This window comes from Budorcas taxicolor, chromosome 1, assembly GCF_023091745.1.
Source record: "Budorcas taxicolor isolate Tak-1 chromosome 1, Takin1.1, whole genome shotgun sequence".
In the NCBI taxonomy this organism is placed as follows: Eukaryota; Metazoa; Chordata; class Mammalia; order Artiodactyla; family Bovidae; genus Budorcas; species Budorcas taxicolor.
This window is the reverse complement of record NC_068910.1, coordinates 163,902,883-163,926,791: the sequence shown is the minus strand read 5'-3', so window position 1 is coordinate 163,926,791 and position 23,909 is coordinate 163,902,883. Positions and strand designations below refer to the sequence as shown.

The window sequence follows — 23,909 nt, the reverse complement described above, 5'->3', positions numbered from 1 at the left end:
TCACCACGTCAAAGGTCTGAGTCAGATGAGTGCCTTTCAAATATCAGCACTCACTCACTCTGTACTGCCCTGACCAGTATATGAAAGGGTCAATGCAAGTAAAAGAGGCCGCCAGTCAGTGAGGAACTATATAATTAGCCAAGATAGACATCTACAGCTCTAGATTTCTAGATTAAGTTTACATACGTATACCTCAGAAAGAAGAGAAAGGTCAGACTTAACATACTGAATCAAGTCAGTGATCTGTGAAGCACCTGAAAAGAACTCTGCTGGGAGTCATTTGGGATACATTATTTACCCACACATCTTGCAATAATCCCACCAGGATTTATTACTCATAAAATATTCACAATGCCCAGGCAATACCAGGCATATAGGCACCTGATGCTAAGTCACTTCAGTCGTGTCCGATTCTGTGTGACCCCACAGACGGCAACCCACCAGGCTCTCCCGTCCCTGGGATTCTCCAGGCAAGAGTACTGGAGTGGGTTGCCATTTCCTTCTCCAATGCAGGAAAGTGAAAAGTGAAAGTGAAGCCACACAGTTATGTCCGACCCTCAGTGACCCCATGGACTGCAGCCTTCCAGGCTCCTCTGTCCATGGGATTTTCCAGGCAAGAGTACTGGAGTGGGCTGCCACTGCCTTCTCCGATATAGGCACATATATACATTCAAAAAATACTTTCATCCACAAATTTACCTAAATTGTTTTTTAATCTATTTGTAATTTCAGCCTCTAATACTCAGGTAGCAAGGTATGTTTACACCTCCCCTATTATAATATGCTTCTATTTTAGGCCTCTCACATGTGATAGATGATTTCATAATAAAATCATGTTCACCTTACCTGTACCTTTCATTTAAGTACCAGGTTCCAGTAATATACCAATAATAGCTACCACTTTACTAAGCACATATTATGGACTTTATTATGTATTTTTATAGAGTATCTCTAACCCTCATAATAAATCTGTAACTGTCTATCATCACTTCCATTTTATAGAGGAATAAACTCACTTTGCATAAATTTTCCCAACATAAAAGAGCTAAAAAGTACAGAAATAGTCGGAAGACTCTTTGCGACTCCATGGACTGTAGCCTACCAGGCTCCTCTGTCCATGGGATTTCCAGGCAATAGTACTGGAGTGGGCTGCCACTTCCTTCTCCAGGGGATGTTCCCGACCCAGGGATCGAACCCAGGTCTCTGGCATTGTAGACAGATGCTTTACCGTCTGAGCCACCAGGGAAGTCATATACCAGATGTGTCTGGCTCTAAAACCAATACACAAGCCACTTAGCTTCCTGTATGCACCCATCCTGTACTCACCCTTTACAGGCTGGCTTCTGTCCCATCACTGAATCTCTTCAACTGCTTAAGAACCAACAATGTACTGAGTTTCTACCATGTGAGAGAAGTCAGTTTGAGAGATACAAAGAAACAGACTATATTCCTGGAACCTCAGAAGATTAAGTAAGTAGCTACACAGAAGCTGATGGGATTACTGTCAGCTGAAGTAAAAAGTATGAAGATGAGATCTAAACTGGTCCTTGAAAAACATGACCTCGTAAAATCCTCTTCCTTAGAGTTTCTTCAGGGTTGCTAACACCCTGCGGATATTATGACGTTATGTCAGTTTGGAACAGATAATAATATCCACTTTGTTTCCAATACTTTTACTACTGGGTCCAGTATGTTTTTAGCTTTGGGGATAATGGTCTTTGACTGGAGTATGTTTAAAGAGCCAGTGCAATCATTTTTCAGCATTGCCTGACAGTGCATATACTCTGTTTTAAATCCAAAGAAGAAGGAAAGGGATATATGATATTTTTGTATTAATGGATACTGGGACATGGAGAGGCACTCCTGGATCTCTGCCATGCTGGATTTCCATGTCACCAGGAAAAAAGTTAAGAGAGAGGGAATCAGAGTAAGAGAAAAGGGCACATAACACCTTTCCTCACTTAGAGACAGAAGTGCAGCTGGAGGGAAACTATAGGCTGGGTGAGCTTAACAGTAAGGTCTCACCTCAACCTCACATTTTGTCTCCTCTCAGTTGTGTGAGCTCCTCCTGCAACTTACTATTCACAGCTTTTGCGTCCACTTACTGCTAACTAACTGCAAACTTTTCAAATTTAACTTTTTGGATCATTTATAGACATATTTTAAAAGCTTATATAATTTTGAACCCATAAAGCGCTTTTATCACTCCCTCTAGAAATAACAGTTCATTTCTTTACTTTATTTTCTAGTATCAAGCCAATTTCTTTTTTAAAAAAATACATTAAAAAAAATTCTTTCGATCATGCTATGCAGCATGCAGGACTTTAGTTCCCTGACTAGAGACTGAACCCCAGTCCCCCGAAGTAGTGGCTTGGAGTCTTCATCACTGGACTGCCAGGGAGTCCCTCAAGCCAGTTTCTTACACCTAAAATTAAAAAAATGTATATCCACTTAACGCTTTAGTTGCTCAAGTTTTAAACAGTCTTACAAAATCTTTTAAGTTTTTTTTTCTTTTTTAGGTCAAAATAATTAATTAGGTTAGTTCCAAATTGTCTATAAAATCTGCTTCCTCAAAATCAGGGCTATTTCGCTGATATCTTCTCCCTTTTTCCCACCCTCCCCCCAATGCCATCAAGATTACTGACCATATTCTTTAAAAGAAAGTTAAACTGAGCCAAGAATAAAAACTCCACATACATCTCTTGTGATTCAAATGATAATGAGATGAGTTAGGTTTAAAAAAAAAAAAAAAAAAAGCCAGAACAAAAACAGAAGTAGACAGAATCGAGAGGTCACCCATTAAATTTTATGAGTTTACAAAGGCAAAGCGCAATCATCTGTTCTGTTCATAGTAAGTCCAATAACTGGCTCTAAAAGAATCAGTTTCTGGGGTTGCTAAGTTGTCTAGCAAAAAAATAGGCAGAGCCATTCTAACTACTGTAAGAATATTCCACTAAAACACTGCCTAAAAATGTGCACACTCTCAGGTATGATCACAATTTTACATAAAATTATGTGGAAGACTCCTTAATAGTAAGATCTAATACTTAAACATGTCTGATACCGTTCTAAGCACTGCATCAATTCACTTCCCAGAGTTGTGAGAATTAAACAAAATATTGTTTATCCTCATTTTGCAGAAAAGAAAACTAAGACAAGATTATATAGCATAGTAAATGACAGAGAAGTAAATCAAATCCAAAATATTAACTATGATCACTTCTAAATACTGGGATTATAAGTGAAGCCTACGCCTTCACTGTGGAGAAGTGTAAATATTTACTTAAAATTTGAGGTTTGATTTTTTTAATAGGAAAAATATTCATATTTGCCTTAGAAAGTTTTCTTTCAAGTCACCGGAAAAGAACATACATGACATGTCTTTTCCTGGAATGAAGAATCGAACCATACATCCTTCCTCCTCCATATACAAAGAGTCAGCAAAAAAGGATACAGTACGTGAGAAACTATCTATGTAAGACTTGGCATGAGGTTTCTACAAACTCATTATTCCATAATGCAACCAGGAGACCTATTTCACAGTACATTTACAACACATGCAATATACCTGGACTCTGAACTGTGCAGCAGCTGACTAAACAAGCAGCTTACTTTTGGCATAGCTTCATTAAGTTTAGCAAGCATCTTGCTCCCAGGATGTCATAAATAACTTTCCCCTGTGAGCTGGAGCAACAGTACTAAAATTTCCCCAGGTGTAAGGATATCCTACTATCCAAAAATCTGTTCTGCAAAATGGCTTCTAAGCTACCATTGTTAGTTTTATGAATGTAACATTAAGGTGAGCATGCATAAGTTTTTTAACTCTCCCCTACAAAGTGGACAAAATTTAGTGAATCATTTACCTTCAGAGTAAAACTTTATCCCTATTGTGGTGCTGTTGTTTGTAAAATTAATTTGACATCCATTTTATCTTTGAATATGCAAAGAAGAGAAAAGCAGAGGCAAACTAGATTCTAATTTCCCCATTACTAGATTTATAGAAAACTCCATGTTTGAACTACAGTTAAAATAAAGGTATCTTATTTAAGATGTTACAATAATACATTGGAACGCCAGAGAACAATGCTTGAATTTTATTAAAAAAAAAAAAAAAACCAACTTGATACCATTATCAGTAAATTCAATTTGAGAAATTAGACCCTGACAACTTGATGTAGTATCTCTCAGTCTGACACAACCAGCCACTTCATTTTCAAACTTCTAACAACAACTTCTAACAACAACTATGAATCATCTAGCAACATATTCTGATCTGGGGCCCATTATACCCCACATGTTATTCAAGTTTCAGATTTCTGAAGAGATTTACTGGTCCATTCATAGCCATTTCTTTTCAAGTTAATTCTTCTTATATATGAATAAAGTAGAAAAGGTATACCAGTATTAATCGTAAGAGTTCACCCAAATCCTACACCCTATACAACTGTTTTCCAAAGTCAAGCATCACATAAAATCATTTCACCATATGGAGGAAAAGGTCACTCAAACTCTTAGGAAAAAAGCTTTTGTCATTCCTCTTTCATTAACTAGAGGATTAAACTAAAGTTCTGCAATGCAAATTGACCTTCCTTAAAGACTCAAAATACCAGATAAACACAGCAAATGCCCCCAGACAACTTGATCCAATAGCCTACAGAGTTAGCAACATAAACACGAAAAGAGGGAGCAATTCTGGATGGAACTGTCATGATGGCTCTTGAAGAACCTGAGAAGTTTAAACACTAAATGTCAAGACAGGGTTACTCATCTATCCTTCAGTGACTCTCTTTACCTCATACTTGGTACAAGGATAACTGAACAGTTAATAACTGATTTGCTTAAACATCTGTGTTCCCTGCAACTCTTGAGAAGAAGTATGCTGACTTTTTCTTTCCCTTATCTCCAGACCCTTGCAGCAGACTCGACAAACAAATGGCTGGTATTTAGTAAATATTTACTGAACAGCACTGAAGCACTGCTTCCAACAATAACTATAGTCTTGCAATGCCTGGGTAAAGTGTTAGAACAAAATGGCAAAGTTAATGACTGAAGTGTTGGCTACAGCTGCCAGAGATGGGTATAGCCAGCCCTAGAAGAGTGCCTCCAATGCTGTCACAGTAGCAGGATAATCAGGACAGGTTTTCCAAAAGATGCCTCCTCCTTGTGTCCTCTCCAGTAAACTTCTAAATTTCCTAACTGCCCAGCTAGGTGTGGTCATAAATCTATATTCTTGCCAATGAGATGTAAATGGAAGTCTCAAGTACGACTTTCAGAAAGGTTACTTTAAGGAAGCTTTATCAGCTGGAAATAAATCCCCACCCCCTGCTTTGTTTTTTTACCCCTTTCAAACAACTTAGGACAAAACAGCAGCAGCCATCCTACATGCTGAAGTGACCTTGGCAATGGAAGGCAAGCACTAGGATGATGAAACAGAAGACAGGAACCTCAGTTTTTGATGATACTGACTCATAATACTATTAGTCCTGGACCACTTACCTCCAGAATTTTTTATGTAAAGAAAGAAACTTTAAAGCAAAATAATCTCACAAATCAGGACCTCAGTTCACCATTAAAAGGAGGGGAGAAATTATCTCTTAGAGAACTTCTAGTTCTAAAAACTCTACATAGCTTAGCCTATTAAATATCAACTTAAAAAAAAAAAACAACCTAAAATATATCAATTATTAAGGCCTAGAAAAATCCTCAAATAAAAAAGCAATTATATCTTCTCTAGATACAAAGCAGTGGTATCTTCCATTTATCAGTAAAATTGTTTTGTCACTACTCACTCTAACTTTAACTCAGGGCTTCCCTCATAGCTCAGTTGGTAAAGAATCCATCTGTGATGCAGGAGACCCTGGTTCCATTCCTGGCTAGGAAAGATCCGCTGGAGAAGGGATAGGCTACCCATTCCAGCATTCTTGGGCTTCCCTTGTGGCTCAGCTGGAAAAGAATCCGCTTGCAATGCTGGAGACCTGGGTTCAATCCCTGGGTTGGGAAGATCCCCTGGAGAAGGGAAAGGCTACCCCTCTGGTATTCTGGCCTGGAGAATTCCATGGACTGTGCATGTGCAGTCCATGGGGTCGCAAAGAGTCGGACACGACTGAGCGACTTTCACTTTCACCTTTTCACTTTCACTGTAACTCATTAGGATATTTTCGGGCCTGCTCTTCTGGCTACCTAAGAGGTGCTAATCCCCAACTCTTCAACACACTAACCCTTATTTACCTCTTTCAGATGTTAGCATCTATGTCTCTTATTCCAGCGAGGCCTGCCTGGCCCCTAAAATAGGTCTCACCTGCTACTTTACTTGACACATTTTGTTTTTACACTTCATAGCACTCATCACAATTCTTTATTTATAAAATTACTTGTATTCTTTTGTCCAATGTCTCTCTCTTCTACTATAGTGAAATCTCCAGAGAAAGAGCAAAAGCTCAGGGCTTTTCCCTCACTGTTTTATGTCCAGCCCTGGAAAAATGCTTAATACATAGATGGAGTCCATTTACATAAGTACTTGTTATATGAGGAAACAAACAAACAAATGAATAAATGAAGCAGACATAAAGAAATTCCACAGGTCATATGAAGAAATGTTTATCCACTTACCTCATTAAACACAGGATACATGACTGCATAGAGGGGCATAGAAACCATAGAAGTGGTCTCAGCTTCATTCTTCATCTCTTCCATTGTCATCCTCATTCAAAAGCCAACTACAGTAGAAAAAGCAGTGCTAAAATGCAGAGGAATCTTCATTCACTGCAGTCTTTCTTCTCTTTTTTGTGATAAAAGAATAAAGCACAAAACATATACTGACCTGGTTAAAGGGCAAGAAAGAACATATTTACTATATTAGAATTAAGAATAAAAACTTCAAGTGTTTAACATTTTCATTACAATTTTTTGCTAATCCTTCACGATTCTGTCACCTAAAAAATCACACAAACATAGCAACCATCAAAGATTTAAGGCAAATTTTTAAATTGGGAAAATTCCACCAAATGTGATCTATTTGGGGGAAAAAATTGACCTAATTTCTTAATTAAATAATTTATTTAATATTATTTAATTTTGCCAGTGGCATTTTTTGAATCTTTGTCCAAAGTTAACACAGAAACTAGGAAGAAAAATCCATGGGTACTGAAAGTTTGGAAATAAAATATTGAGAATTCAACAAGAGAGAAATTTTGCCTTGAGGAGTTGAGGAAATGTGTTGCTTTTGAAAAGAAAGCAACAGTATTTAATTCCTTTGCTAGGTTGAAAACTGAGCCTAATTATAAAGTGAAAGAGTAATGGTGGTTAACACATTTATGTATTAAATGATATATAAGTTCAACAAAAAAAGCTATCAATTTTGAATAATTTGTACCTTATATAAAGCATTTTCAGATTATAAAATATTTTTCACATGTATTTAGTCCTCCCAATAACTTACCTTATAGTAATTGCCATTCTAATTTTGCAGATGAAAAAGCAGACTCAGATGGTAAATAACTCGCCTAAGATCGCACATGCAGAGGTCTATGAATTCAGATCTGACACTCCCAAATCAAGAAACAGAGTATCAAGTGAAAACGAAGAACCTCATCTACCCAAGAAAGTACCCAGACATTATTCATTTACTGAATAAATATATGCTAACTATCTACACATGCATGCGCAGTGGGGGATAAAAAAGATGTGGTTCTAATCGTTAAAAAATTACCTGATACAGACTGTGGAAGACCTAAGCAGTTTTAAAGCTACAAAGGCTAGTGCTCATAGCTTCAAACAAACTCCAATGACCTGTCCCATCTGAAAACTGCTTACTATTCCTCCATATTCCTACCAGTGAAGGGGAACTCAACATAAACTGATACCAACTGTAAGTTTAGTCTTATTTCTGGTAGTTCTAAACATGGACATTTTTTCCTCTTTCTGAGCTTACATCTGCTTCATGAACTCACAGAATCAAATAATGAAATAAATAATAAATAAAAGGAAGAAAAGGCCAATTCCTAAATTTTATTCTGTAAGACAAGAGAAAACCATTATCTGATGAGTCAAGTGGTACTTAAATAGACTTCTTTGGTCACAGCATTAAGGACAGAATGGAGGAACAAAGCTGAAGGCAGGAAAAAACTTAAGAAACCTAATGCATCCAGATCAATAGAACCTGAATAATAAACAAGAGCAAGTAAATATTTGCTGTTACTATCTGACTACTTAATAAACCATTTGATAATCTGCCTTTCCACTTAAATTTATCTGTGAATACCTTTTCATAATAAACCTGGAACAGAAAAGAAGGGCTGAAATGCTGTGATACTAATCAAAGTGAAAATGATGGATACCGGATATACAGTATTGGTAGTAAATGAAAGTATCTATGAAAAAAGAAAGTGAAAGATAGCAGTACAGGGTAAACAACAGAACTGAAGAACTATTTCACAGAATGACAGGAAAAAAAACCTTTCATTTATATAATAAATGTTTCTTTTTAAAAAAGAAAACAATTTACTGACTATCAATACAATATTGGGCCTAGTACTAATACAGAACAGTGAACAAGACAAGACCTCAGAGAGCTTATACTATGGAAGGAAAGACAAAATGAACAACTGTGAAAACCACACAGGATGCTATGCTTTTATGGGAGAACTAGATAAGAGGACCAGCATCAGGTGTTTCCAAGAGAAGGAGGTCAAAAGTTTTAGATGCTTCTGAATATGGACAATAACCTTAAAAAAATTTTTTTATTTCATTTCTTGATGAGGTCAAGTATAACACTCAAAGAGTAGTGTCACTTGTATATAGAGGGCACTACCAGCAGAGGTTGAACTGGTGAGTTGGCAAGAGAGGAGTCTAAGTTTTAAAGGATCTCAGTCAAAAGGAGGCAGAAATTAAAGGAGGTAAGATACTGAAGTACACTCAATGGGATCATTTTTGTCTTTTACTCTTCTGAACACATGCCTATCCCTGCATATACAAAGGCAGGCACAGTTGAACAGATCAGTAAGGTGGCTAAAGTCACTTTCTGAATTCCTGCTGATATCTACCTATCTACCCGCCCAAACACTTAATTTTTACCTTTTCAAATACAGGCATTCATTTTTTTAAAAACATTTTGTCTAATAAGTGGTATTGTACCATGTTGGAAATTTTCTCCTAAGATATTATTTAAATTAACTGTCTCTCTATAACTGTCTCTTTCTCTAATTTACATATATATATATAAATTATATAGTTTCTCTTGCCTCTAAAACTAACTTTACTATCAGCTACTATTTGTCATCAAAAAGACAGTATTATAGCAACATTATGGGCTACACAAGTGGCTGGTTACTCCACACTTAACTACTCTTTTAAAACATTGTTCCCATGGGAAAATGTTCCAAAGAACCAATTTATATCTGAACTTTTCAGAACAGACAATCACAAGCTGGGCCAGTTTCATTAGCATTTATATGTGAATAAAAATCAACAATTCCAATAAAGCTTTTTAAATATTAAACTGTTCTGCCAATTTTAACTTCAAGTTAAAATTCTGTTGTCAATCCTTCTACATGCTTCTTCATTTGAAACAGTTCAATAAACAACATGCAACTCTATGCCACTTTAATGCCAAATTTAGTCTTAAGAATTTCAGCCACACACTATGCAACCAAGCAAAGGAGTCTGTTCATTTAAAGAACCACACCTGGGTATATCTCAAGGTTCAGAATCAGCATTTCCTGAAACAGCCTCACTTTCTCCCTCTGGGGCACAACAGGGCCAAGGTTATTTACTCTCAAATAAAATGTGTGAACAAATGGAAGTTCTTGGAATTGATGCATATAGTTTTTGGGAAAAATAGAAGCTTCCTAAGTAAAGGAAATTCTAGACTTGAAAAATATTTGTAAGCCGGTTGTCTTGCTTTTCTCTATAGTCAAATCTAATACTAGCCCCCTTACATGATCCCAAATTCTTATAATTCCTTTCACTTCCCTCCCTAAAGGAGGAAAGTTTTATTTATTTTCGTTGGCTCTCCAAACTGTCCATAATATTTAGCTAAAAGAAGTTTATTAATTCCAACAGTAAAAAGAATCCATGAGTTCATGTTATAATTTATAAGTGTGTTTCTTTTTCCCAATAGTGACATTACCAGTCAGCATTAGCAGGTACACAGTAGACCTTAATAAACGTTGGCTGAATGCATAAATTAATGAGACAAGAGATGGGCAATCTATAAGTTGAATCAGTCTTGCTAACACTTTTCAAATATTAAGCCTAGCAAAACAAAAACAAACACAGAAATCTAAATAATTCTATTAACGAAGTCTGGACCCAGTTACATTTACCAGTTTTTATCTCTTTTGGCTATCCCAAGCTCTTCCTACTGTAGTAAACTGAGAATATAAGCATCAGACCACTGAAAATAAAATCAGAATTCCAAAAGAAATTTACATGAAAACCAAAGGGAACAAAACCAGAGATTATTAATTCTAATGTCTTAATTTTATGAAGGATACAACTGGTGTATAATTTAATAGTTCACAGAATTCTAAAAGTGGAAGCATTCCAACATTGGTTAACCTTGCTTTACACATAAGCAAGATACAAAAAGTTACCCAGCTTTCAGGAAAAAGCACAACTTTATGAGAAAGAGTAAAGAGTGCTGAAGTTTCCAAATGCTGGACAACCTAAGCCATCACAATCACTTCAGGGCTTATTAAAAACACAAGTTCTCAGGATTACTCATAATCTCCAAGAAAGGGTTAAGGAAGCTGTATTCTCAGCAGCCTGCCCAGATGATTCTTGTGAACAGGACAGGTTGGATATCACTGGTATGGAAAGAACAGTGGCTAGAGTCAGAAGAAACGAAAAAAAAAAAAAAGAAAAAAAAGACTGCTAAGGACAGTCTCCAAGACACAGGTAAAATTAAGTTTGACTCAGCACCTGAGACAAGGGTTTTGGGTCCTCCTGACTTGACAGAAGTTTCACTTAATTACTGGCCTTATTTCCTCATCAGAAAGTACAAAGGGGGTAAAAACTGTATCATCTTAAAGGAAATGGAACTTTAAAATTCAAGGACAGTACAATTTTATTCCTGGTGTCTACCCTTATGGCAGAAAGAGAAGAGGAACTAAAAACCCTCTTGATGAAAGTAAAAGAGGAGAGTGAGAGGGGGGCTTAAAGCTCAACATTCAGAAAACGAAGATCATGGCATCCGGTCTCATCACTCCATGGGAAATAGATGGAGAAACAGTGGAAACAGTGTCAGACTTTATTTTGGGGGGCTCAAAATCACTGCAGATGGTGACTGCAGCCATGAAATTAAAAGAGGCTTACTCCTTGGAAGAAAAGTTATGATCAACCTAGATAGAATATTCAAAAGCAGAGACATTATTTTGCCGACTAAGGTCTGTCTAGTCAAGGCTATGGTTCTTCCAGTAGTCATGTATGGATGTAAGACTTGGACTATGAAGAAAGCTAAGCACCGAAGAATTGATGCTTTTGAACTGTGGTGTTGGAGAAGACTCTTGAGAGTCCCTTGGACTGCAAGGAGATCCCACCAGTCCATTCTGAAGGAGATCAGTCCTGCGATTTCTTTGGAAGGAATGATGCTAAAGCTGAAACTCCAGTACTTTGGCCACCGCATGCGAAGTGTTGACTCACTGGAAAAGACCCTGATGCTGGGAGGGATTGGGGGCAGGAGAAGGGGACAACAGAGGATGAGACGGCTGGATGGCATCACGGACTCGATGGACGTGCGTCTGAGTGAACTCCGGGAGTTGGTGATGGACAGGGAGGCCTGGCGTGCGGTGATTCATGGGGTCGCAAAGAGTCGGACACGACTGAGCGACTGAACTGAACACCACTTTGCTTTCTCTCAAGCAGCCAGCATCACAAATCATACCCAGAAACTGCATTTATTTCAAGGTAGGAATAGATCAGTCTGGCCAAGTCATAGTTGGAAAGGTCAGCATTTGATATCATGACCTACCTTTCAGGACCTTCTCAGGTCAAAATGTTGTAGCCACTGCCAAACAAGAGAGAAAGGTTTAGAGGAAGACGCTAGGAAAAAGGCAGGCAGAGGAAAAGAGTACGCAAGAGATCCTACTTAGGCCAAAATGAATTTGGTAAAGAATCCACCTGTTACACAGGAGACATGGGTTCGATCCCTGGGTCAGGAAGATTCTCTAGAGGAGGAAATTACAACCTACTCTAGTATTCTTGCCTGGAGAATCCCATGACAGAGGAGCCTGAGAGGCTACAGTCCATGGGGTGGCAAAGAGTCAGACACGACTGAGGTGACTTTGTAAGGTTCTAAGAAAGGCTTGACACTTCACCTAAAGGTGAATAGGAATAGGGCTGTTTGAATTACACAGTGGTTTACCCCTTACTTTAACCAGTTTCACCTAAGGTCGACCAAGGCCCAAAATATTAAATGGAACATTTCAGAAATAAACAATTCATAAATTTTTAACTGTTTGCCATTCTGAGCAGCATAATGTAACCTCATGCCCTCCAGTCTGAGACCCCCAATCATAGATATCACCTGCTCCTAACATGCCACTACTCACACCATCATGGCTTGATGACCCTCCTTCAGATGTATCATCAGGTCAATAGTAAGAGAACAAAAGGAGGTCAACAGTATCCTAACACTAAATCACAATGCCTATGTCACTCACCTCACTTAGTCTTATCACTCAGACATTTTATCACCTAGTATCACCACAGGAAGGTTACAGTACACTAAGATATTTTGAGAGACCACATTTGCATAACTTTATTACACTGAATTATTATAATTGCTCTATCTTATTATGGCTGCCAATCTCTTGCTATTTATAAATTAAACTATCATAGTTGTATAGGAAAAAATAATAGTATATAAAGAGCTTGGTACTATCTGAGGTTTCCAACATCCACTAGGAGTCTTGGACCTATAGACATAGTAGGGGGGAAGGTATGAGGGGGCTACTGTACTTAATTAACATTATTAGCACTGTCTTTACAGTGGTGAGTAACAAGCACAGTGACCCTAGAACCAGACTTGCTCGGATTCAATAAACTGTTCATTCATCCAATAAATGTATTGGGTAATAACTACAGTTTACCAGCCCTTTCGCTCACAGGAGCCCTCTCTCTCCATAATTTGAGAACCACTGCTCTAGGCACAATCACTACACAAGCATTTTGAACAAAGGAAGTGGTCCAAATAGTAAAGGTAAGCGCTGGCAAATATTATCCAGACCCAGATTTTTTTCCATAATTCAGATAGTTTCAGATCTCAATCGCTCACCAGTAAATTTATCTGTTCTGCTGTCACATACTCATGAATTTAAGATACCTAAACATTAAGACTATAAAATTTTAAAGCGAAAACAGCCATTAACACATATTCCTCTATACTATCAAGTCCAATCTCCAAATCTCACAATTTAGAAATAAAAGTCCCCAGAAATTCACATTAATAAACTAAACAGTGACATATTGTAAGTATATATTCTAGAGCTACTATAACCCATTGTATGGGACATGCCTGCCATGTCTTCTGTCTGCCAAAGTGATCTACTTCTAGGATCACCTGCCCTGCTCTCTGTGTCCTCCATGGATCACTCAGCTGAGAGCCAAGACCCCCAGACTCCAGGCAGAATGTTTAGAGACTAACGCCAATGGGAACGTGGCTCTGATTCAAGGTCGCCCTAGGGTATACAGCAGCACAAGTCTGTGGATCTTGCATTTTTTGATACCAAGACCTCTGACTCAGGTACTTTAAAAGTTAACTGCATCATATCAGTGTAAGAATATTTGGGGGGAGTAGTGTCCAAATACAGAAATCATAAATGGACAAGGAACTAACATTTTCTACATATGGATGGATAGCACAGAGTAGTATGTGCTCAGATTTAAAACAGCTTTAAGTTTGAATGGGTGATATCATTTAATCTCTTTTTAAACTCAATGAGAAATTTACTGGCAATACTGACTGAGGTATTCATATCACAGCGTTATTAAGAGTACAAAATGCATGTACTTATTGCAGTATCTGACATACAATAAACATTCATATTATTAGTTACTGATATTTCATCCAAGATTCTATGAATCTGACACGGCATCAGGCCTGGAATGAGTGTGAGGCAAACCAGATGGCTAGAGCACAAAATTAAGCTCTTGTAGGACAGACAGTGAGTGCCTCTTGAAATTTTGTACACTAAACTCTTTGTTTGCCTCACCCTAGTCCTGCCCCTGCACAGTACACACAAGGATGGGCTAATACTGATTATCACAGTGTCAAAAAGGACACTTACAATAGCATTTTAAAACCTTTTCCTCCCTGCTTGCCAAAATGAAGGCATATATAAATTACCTGGGCCACCCACAAAGTTATAAGTGTCATTCAAAGTAAATTACAGTTTAGGAATTCTTAAAAAATGTGATCATCAAATGCATTGTAAAATTATTTGCTAAGTCTGTGTTAAAATTTTTATTCTCTTAGTGTACGTAGATCAATTTAATAAAGAAAGTTGTGGCCCAGAAGCAGGCTTGGTAGAAGAGTGAAATCAAGATGTGGTCAAAGAACTTCCCAAAAAAATCCGTAAGAGGGGATAATCTATTCAGGAAAACCAAAAGAGAACAGAATCAAAAGGCCTGCTACCTCTGATGGGAAAGGGGAACAACAAAAATAGCAACAACTGCTATTTGAGCTTCTAAGATATTCCTGCACAAGTTCAGGGGAAAAAGACACATCTCTTTGGCAGTGACAATATTCTATTTTATCCCCCTATTCGAATGCAATTGTTCAATTCTGGTCTGAACAAAATTTAAATGAAAACATTTGTTGGAGGGCAGGAAACAAATTTGTTCCCTTGAATGTGTTCATCTTTTGCCCATGAAGTTCTTAATCCAGTAGTTCATGAATTAAATAATGCCTAACTGCCTAATTTAGTGTTTGAGGTACTTCTCTATATTCTCTTTTGCATTAGTATTTGTGAGTTTCAATTTCTCTAACACAACTCTAAAGCCTTCCTTTAAAACCCCTTAGAAATTCAACTTAAGCTCTTGTGGGCTCGCTGGTGGTTCAGATGGTAAAGTATCTGCCTGCAATGTGGTAGTCCTGGGTTCTGTCCCTGGATCGGGAAGACACCCTGGAGAAGGGAACGGCTACCCACTCCAGTATTCTTGCCTGGAGAATTCCATGGACAGAGGAGCCTGGAGGGCTAAGTCGCAAAGAATCACACACAACTGAGCAACTAACACACGCACATATCACACGGCTCAGGCTTACCTGCTCTGTATCACTTATAGTCTTACATTTTCCTTAATAACTCCTTATTGCCTAAGGTTCATTACAGTATGCAATGTGTATTTTATCAAATTTCTTTGCACCACAACACTGCCACAAGGTGCTTAAATGTTGATAAAATTATTAGCCCCAGATATTAGGTTGGTATAAATGTAATTGCAGTTTTGCACTGTTGAAATTTGCTGTTTGATATTGAATATATTCTTAATAAATGTGGTTATGCTATACATTATTTTAATGTGCATTTCTCACTTTATGTTTTTTTGCTAATGATTTACTACTTGCTGTTTATTTTATATTTATTTTGGACTGTGGAAATGATGTTAGACAAAATGCAAATTCGAGCAATTTTCTCATCTGAGTTCAAAATGGGTCATGAGGCAGCGCTGACAACTCACAACATCAACAACGCATTTGGCCCAGGAACTGCTAACAAACACACGGTGCAGTGGTAGTTCAAGAAGTTCTGCAAAGGAGGTAAGAGCCTTGAAGATGAGGAGCACAGTGGCCAGCCATCAGAAGTTGACAACGATCAACTGAGAGCAATCACTGAAGCTGATTCTCTTACAACTACAGGAGAAGTTGCTGAAGAACTCAACATCTCAACCATTCTACAATCATTTGGTATTCGAAGCAAACTGGAAGGTGAAAAAACTAGTTAAGTGGGTGCCTCATGAGCTGACCGCAAACCAAATAAAATCATTGCTTTGAAGTATATTCTTCTCTTATTCTACACAACAACAAACTATTTCTCGATTGGATTGTTACATGAGACAAAAAGTGGATTTTATATGACAACTAGTGGTGATGACAAGTTCAGCGCTGGACTGAGAAGAATCTCCAAAATACATCCCAAAGCCAAACTTGCACCAAAGTCATGGTTACTGTTTGGTAGTGTCTGATCTACTACAACATTCTGAATCACAGTGAAACCATTATATCTGGTAAGTATGCTCAACAAGTTGATGAGATGCACTGAAAACTGCAATGCTTGCAGCCAGTACTGGTCTACAGGGCCTAATTCTTATCCAGGATAACGTCTGACCACACATCACACAACTAACACTTCAAAAGTTGAATGAATTGGGCCTTACCTCATTTGCCAGGTTCACCTGACCTCTCGTCTACTGACTACCATTTCTTCAAGCATCTCACCAACTTTTTGCAGGGAAAATGCTTCCATAACCAATAGGATGCAGAAAATGCTTTCCAAGAGTTTGTCGAATCCCAAAGCATGGATTTTTACACTACAGGAATAATCAAACTTATTTCTTATTGGCAAAAACATGTTGATTGTAATGGTTCCTATTTTGATTAATAAAGATGTATTTTAACCAAGTTATGATGATTTAAAATTCACAGACTGAAACTGCAATTACTTTTGCACCAACCTAATAAATGGACTCTGACTCATTTGTTTAACAGTAAGTGAGAATAAGGACAAGATTCTATCACTATAATGACATTTAACTTCACCTTTAGCTCCAAGTGATCTCAAATAAAAATGCTATTAGTCACAAGAAGAAATGAAGACAGAATGGTATTTGTTTGTATCATATATACAATTCCTCCCATGACCTTCACTTATAAAACTGTATTCATTTTTCAAGGAAGGAAACCAAAATCAAGGGAGGACCTCAGAAACCTCTCAAGTTTTGACAGTACTGTCAAAATGCCAATTCTATTACGGATAAAGGCATCTGCAAGTGTCTACTCTGAATAAAAGGACACAGCATTATTCGAAATCCTTTGGAATTAAATTAGACAGCCTTGTAACAATGTGAACTGGTATAGGGAGCAGTTGCATTCTGGAGGCTAGGTATGACTCATTTACCATTCCCAAATGCCTTTGGTTCCAGCAACATAATGAAGTCTAAGAAGGAAGCAAGGGTTTAACACCTGAGGGTTTTGTCCTTCCTGAACCCCAAACTCCATTAGATTTCCAGTTCATCCTGAAGACAGGATGGCTGAATAAAGCAGAAAGGCATATTTCAGTGCCAGGGACCAGAAGATAACTCAGAGAAACTATCATTTTTCCCCCTTCTTATTGGCTCCGATGCAAAATTATCAAATGAACTGATGCATGTGCAAGTACTTAATATATCAGAAAGACCAAATGTCCATATAATGGTCTTTCCAGCCCCCTACTATCCACTAAATTATAAACACTGTAGAGAAGTTTTATTCCTTTCTCTATTTGCTAGTACCTAGCTCAGTACTCTGCATAAGTAAGTGTAGTCACTCAGTCGTGTCCGACTCTTTGCGACTCCATGGACTGCAGCCCACCAGGCTCCTCTGTCCATGGGATTCTCCAGGCAAGAATACTGGAGTGGGCTGTCATTTCCTTCTCCAGGGGATCTTCATAGTCAGTCTAAATCAGCAGCAGTGTTGGAGATGCAATGATGAAAAGCTAGATATACTCCATGCCCTTGAGGGTGTGCAGTCTTGTAGGGAAGAGAGACAATAAAGAAATACATGTCAAGCTGCCACTTTACATAACTCCAGGGAGCATACCTGTGTCACACTATACATATACTTGCCCTATGCAAATTCAATGGGCACATTTAACATTTTTCATTTTTGAAGAAAACAAAAAGAAAAATAACTATTGAAATACTGGATGATTGTAATTCCATTCCGCAAATATAAGCCCCTGAATGAAAGCGATAAAGACATGGATCTGCTACCCACCACTGGACTGAGAGCCACAACTGTCCCCTAAATGAGAGGCTCACCACACATATTTCCTTTCCAGAAAGATCTCTGAATAGCAAGTTAAATACTTGACCCAGCACTCAAAGGAAAAGTAATTCTATTCCAATGCTAGAGGAAAAATGATGTTTGTTAATGCTATGTCAGTTTCCAATGTGTTAACTTTCAAAGTGTTCCTTTTAGAGTAAATTTTCAGATAAGTAATTTTTGCCTGCCACATTGACTTTAGTATCTAAAACACAACTTTTTGTAACTGGAACTCTAATCTAAGTTGAGCCCTCCATCGGTGCTCAAAAACAAACACCATTTTTACTGCCATGATTAAAAATATAGCGTCTTAACTTCACTAGCATGGATTTAAATCCTAATTCCAAGCAGTAAGTGGTTGTGTGACCTTGCAAAAGTTACTTAACCTCCCTATATTTAGTTTTCTTAAATTGGGGATAATAGTGCCTCTACATTACAGGGTTCATACAAAGATTTAAGGCAATTTTACACATAACATATATTTAACAAATGTAAGATAAACGAATAAATCAAAGTATCATTATTATACAATCTATCTTTTTCTGGTAAACTTATTTCCACAGGACTGGCATGAGTAAACAGTAATGACTACTACTTAATATGTTCCATTGCTGTTACCCAATAATTCATAAGCCAGCTGATGAAAAAGAAAAAGAAAAATCTTTTTTTTTTTTTCAAATAGCAACACCTGATTCTAGACAACTGTAGAGTGACACTGAGTTTGAAGACTCATGTCACTTTTTAAGTGGTTAAAAAGAAAGATTATGCACAGCAAAAAACGTAAGCGTGATCTTGAAAAATATGATTATAATATTACATTGTATCCAAGATGCAATTGTGTAGCTAAAATGAGAAAACTAAATTCTACATATAAACAAAAATGGACCACCAAACTACAGTCTACCTTTCTGCAAATAAATTATTTCTAACTGCTACAATAAAGGTGCTTTCACTTTTTACATCGTGTATGCACGCGTGCTTGTACTGCTAAAATATAAATCACTAGTAAGACCACAGCTTTCTGTAACATTTCAAATGCAGTAATATACACCATCAATCACACTATTTAACTTCTAAATCACTTCTGCAGTTTATATTGTGGACAAAAAACTGTTTATCATGGCATTAGCTTAAAATTCTTGGCACACGTTACCAATCATTAACAACCTTAATAACTGAACAAGATATAAGAAGCAGTACCTCAGTTTTATCCTTCACATATTGGTATGCTAGGTCAAAACGAATTTTATTATCCCTAATTCAAGTAACATAGGGACTTACTTAAAAATGAAGTTTAGGATTTATCAAAGACTTGTATTAACGATAAAAACTGGGCCAAATATGAGCAAGCACTTTTTGACAATATTTTGTGGGAGAGTGAACTGGTAAATTCATGAAGGCATGCAAAGCTACAGCAACTCTGAGTTGCTGAATTTATTCTACACCATTATAGTAGTACTCTGAAGGATCAGAGAGTTTGTTTTCAGAACCAAAACCTAACACATTTCTGAATTTAGTCTTCATGTTTTGAAAATAATATTTTTAATCTCGTAAGTACCGAGGTTTAAAGCAAATAAGATATTACCTTAAGGGCCACTGAAATATGACAATTTTCATGAAGCTCAAACTATAAGCTCCTTTGAAATAAACACCACTCAGTTTTACAGTCACCTTGTCGAAGGCAAGTTATATTAAAGGTAAAATTCAAACGAAGATTACTGTGGTTAAAAAACAAAACAACAAAGAAAAGGGAAACTCATGAATTTTGTTGAGGACAGAGGAGCTAACAGGGAAGAATAGAATTCACAGAAAGTTAGTTTCTTGCATATCTGTATTTTATTATAATGAATGTTGCTTGCAAGAGCAGGATAGTGATAAGGTCTCCAAAACACTGTTATACAGAAATTTTGCTGTAATAGAAAATGATTCCTTTGCCATTTCCACACAGAAAACTACCCTGATTTTACAGACCTCCAAGAAAGAACAAACATCTTTGTACAATTTGTATCCAACTTCTGTCAATAACCTCTTTTTATCCAAAGGTAGGAAACAAATCTCTTTTACTCATTTTTGTATTTCTGCCCCTTGCAGAGTGCTGGATGCACTGTGCATGAAAGCACTTACATTTATTCATACATTCAGCAAATAATTACTGACTACTTAACTTTGTGCTGGGCACTGTGTAAGTAATGAGGTAAGGCACATGACAAATACGGGCCCTGCTCAGGAAGCTTACTGTCTAGTGAGGGAGACAGACACTTATCAAGTAAACACAAAAATAATTAAGTTCCTATCGTGATGATGCTACAAAAAAGTACAGAGTATGGTGAATATACAGTAGGAACTTAGTTTGAGGAAGGAGGAGTCAAAGGTCAGGGAACATTCCCCTGAGAAATGACATCTAAACTGAGACTTGAAAATTAACTAGGAGTTGGCCAGACTTGGGGCCTCCCTGGTAGCTCAGACAGTAGAGTTTGCCTGCAAGGCAAGCAGGAGACCTGGGTTCAATCCCTAGGATGGGAAGATCTCCTAGAGAAGGGAATGGCTACCCATTCTGGTATTCTTGCCTGGAGAACTCCATAGATAGAGGAGCATGGTGGGCTACAGTCCATGGGATGGAAAAGAGCCAGACTTGGGAAGGGGAGGTGAAGCAGTCCAAGCAGGAGGATGAGTGAGTGAGTGAAGTCGTTCAGTCGTGTCCGACTCTTTGCGACCCCATGGACTGTAGCCTACCAGACTCCTCTGTCCATGGGATTTTCCAGGCAATAGTACTGGACTGGATTGCCATTTCCTTCTCTAGGGGATCTTCCCAACCCAGGGATTGAAACCGGGTCTCCCGCACTGTAGACAGACGCTTTACCATCTGAGCCACCAGGAAGTCCAAGCAGGAGGATGAAACAAGTATAAATGCCCCCAAGTCAGGAAAAAGCTTATGCAGGTAGTAACTGAAAGGCACAGTAAACAAGAAAGGCTGGGGATAAGGCTGGAAAGGTACACAGGAAACAAAAGAGAAACTGTCAGCACTGAATAGAGCAACAGGGTAATAGTACCTGAATATTTAAGTCATTGTCTTTTTCTCATGTAAAAATAAATAAGGAAACTGAGTCTTTATCTCAAAGTATTAAAAAGGTCTATAGTTAAAAGACCTGGATTATGCCTTGGTCCCGCCAGGTACTAGTTACAGAATCTTGCACTTAAAACCAATCTGAACTTCTTTCTTTATTCTCTTTGTAAACAGGTACTCAGTTATACCACCACAGTACTCCAACATGTAGATGACAGATGAAAATGAAAGATGATAAGTACAATAAAAACATTATCTTACCATTCTGTTACTGACCAGACAAAATACCAAAACTACGATGATGCTCAGAGATGGAAGAAAAGTTAGTGGTACAATCTAACTAAGGACAAAAATTAGCATGCACTCGACAAGTGCGTTATATTAATTTTACTAATTCCTAAATTTTGCTGACTTTAGGTTCAAAAGTTCATTCCACAACCTCCCAAATGCATGCCAAAAATTAGAACTCATTTCTCACTTCCTCCAACAAACCAAATGCCTGTATGTGGCCATATAGAAAATATACTAACATTCTTTCTTTACTATCACTGACTCATGATCGGTTTATGGTTTACTTAAACTACCGCACCCGTCTAACACAGCACTGAGTCAGTTATCTCCACATAAGTTTCCACTTGCTTAGTTAGGTCTTCCTTCCTTGTGTACTGCATTTCTTACTCGTGGTGCTAACTATTCTTGATTTTACTTCATTCTGTAGTATTACAACTCTCTTTTATTTTAAAAGTCATTTTTATTTTAAAAGGAATGTAATAGTACTCCTGATTCTAGAAAGTGTTTTTGCACTCAGAAGTTAGACATATTGTGGGTAATTTTAATAACTGCAGAGTACATTCAAACTCTGCATATTTCAATGGTCAATGCATACAACAGTAAGCCATGACAGATTACCTGTGATCAGTAGATAACTGATTCTTATATATAAACTTATCAGGAACAAATGTCAATGAATGTACTACTAAAACTCTATTAAAGAACTGTCTAATATTTATGCACTGTAATTATATTTGGTCACAACAATGGATAAGACTGGAATAAGCACACTACTTTCTGCTCAATACAAAACATAAATGTACTATTTTTCCATTCTTTAACATAAAACAAGGATGAGTTAAAACTCACAGATGGTAAGAAAAATAAACTATACAAAAGCCTGATGTTATTATTTACACACACACACAAAGAAAATGAGGGGAAGTAAAAAAAAAAAAAAATGTCATGTTACCTCCAAGAAATGCAGCATATCTTCTTTTCTAGTAATGAGCACACTAAACTGTCTCTTGATGCTGTATTATTTGAAAAAGTGTAAAATAAGTTTCGTGGAAGAATCCCAATCCCATTGTTCTCAGTTGAGAATAATAATAATAATACAGTCCTAAAGTAGAAAGGGAAAGGAGTATCTTTCACGAGTAAAGATGAGCCATATTGTTACTTTTCTCCTGTACCATTAATTACCCTTTAAAACGGTAGCACCATTCATCACTTAATATACCTCTAATATAAGGAAAAAATAACTAAGTTGAAATTGATTCTTATTTTTCCAACAACAGATTAGAGTGAGTGCTTCTTTTATTGAGGAATTCACAGATGGCTTCTTAGAAATACCTAAAATACATTACTTTGCAACTTCCTCTTCAAAAAATACAACCAATCTCCCCACTCTTTCTTTCTGGTGCGGCAGCTCAGATTTAGAAGCTGGATTACAAATGGATTAGAGTCAGAAGATCTGTCCCTATGTGTGTGACCTTGTGCACATCATTTACTCCCTCAGTTTCCTCATTAGCATCCCACTAGGAATACTCCTTGAAACAGCAAAGGTGTAAATACATATTAGGAATTACATCTTTATAAAGTTAAACTTGCCTATTCGGGACAAAATTACCTCCTTAGAGGGACCACATCATGAAACTGGAACTGAATCCGTAGATCTCTGTCAACATTTTGACTCTTCTTTCTACAGTTCTCTTCTTTCAAAGGGCATAACCCGAGTCACCTCAAGAGTAGATTCCAAGTGCCCCTTCCTTCCTCCACTCCTTCCCTATCCTACTTCTAAAGCTGGGGGAAAACAGCAGTCTCATCTCCCCGCCCCAAGCCACACCTTCAGAGGACCCCACCCCAGGCACATCCGCCCTCTCCCTACTCCGGGGGCAGCAGAGGCCAACCTCGCCCTTCCCCTCCCGCCCCCACCTACAGGAGACTTCCTGGAGGCGTTCAGGCCCAAGCAGGGCAGGCGGCATTTACAAACCCGCTTTACGCCACTCGCGTAGGGTAACCTCGCTTACGCCCGTAGGGCCCCGTTCCCAGCTCCGTCCGCTCCGCCTGCCAGAACCAAGCCCTAGTGCCCTAGCCACGGCCCCCATGTGACCCCAGACCTCTTCTGCTCCACGCGGGACCACGGGGACTGGGACAGAACAGCCACACCTTACCGGTTACTGAGGTACTGACTTCACTTCCCACCTTTGAAGCCCTCTTCAACTCCCGGATCAATTCACTCCGGCGACGCCGGAAGGACCCGAGAGGAACCAGGCGTTGTCCGGAATCCTGCCCAGCCGGAGTCGCGCAGGGGCCTATGGGGATTCGTAGTCCCGCTCGCTGGCATCGTCGGCAATTCCTGCATACCTAGGACTACAATTCCCGTCAGGCTATGCGGTGCAACCGAAGACGATGGGTGGGGACACTTTTAGCCAATAAGGGGAGAGTCCCTGCCTTTGCGGGAGGAGGTGAGAAGAAGAGAGAGTGCAAGGAAAGAAGAGGAAGGGAGGGGTCAGCTCTCACCTGCGCCAATCAGGATGCAGGGTCGGCCCGGCA

General features: G+C 38.1%; 1 protein-coding gene across 2 annotated transcripts in view; it reads right to left on the bottom strand.

Moving 5' to 3' along the window:
- Positions 1-23,646, bottom strand: part of PDCD10 (programmed cell death 10) — a 45,704-nt gene extending 22,058 nt beyond the window's left edge. The window contains exons 1-2 of one of the 2 annotated variants that reach the window (XM_052642032.1): positions 23,528-23,646; positions 6,610-6,820 (exon numbers count right to left, since the gene is read on the bottom strand). In XM_052642032.1, the coding sequence (XP_052497992.1) occupies positions 6,610-6,705 (96 nt within the window). In that variant the 5' untranslated portion in view covers positions 6,706-6,820; positions 23,528-23,646. The remainder of the gene's footprint in view (positions 1-6,609; positions 6,821-23,527) is intronic. The other variant, XM_052642040.1, reaches the window with a different exon arrangement.
- Between the last annotated feature and the right edge of the window lie 263 nt (positions 23,647-23,909).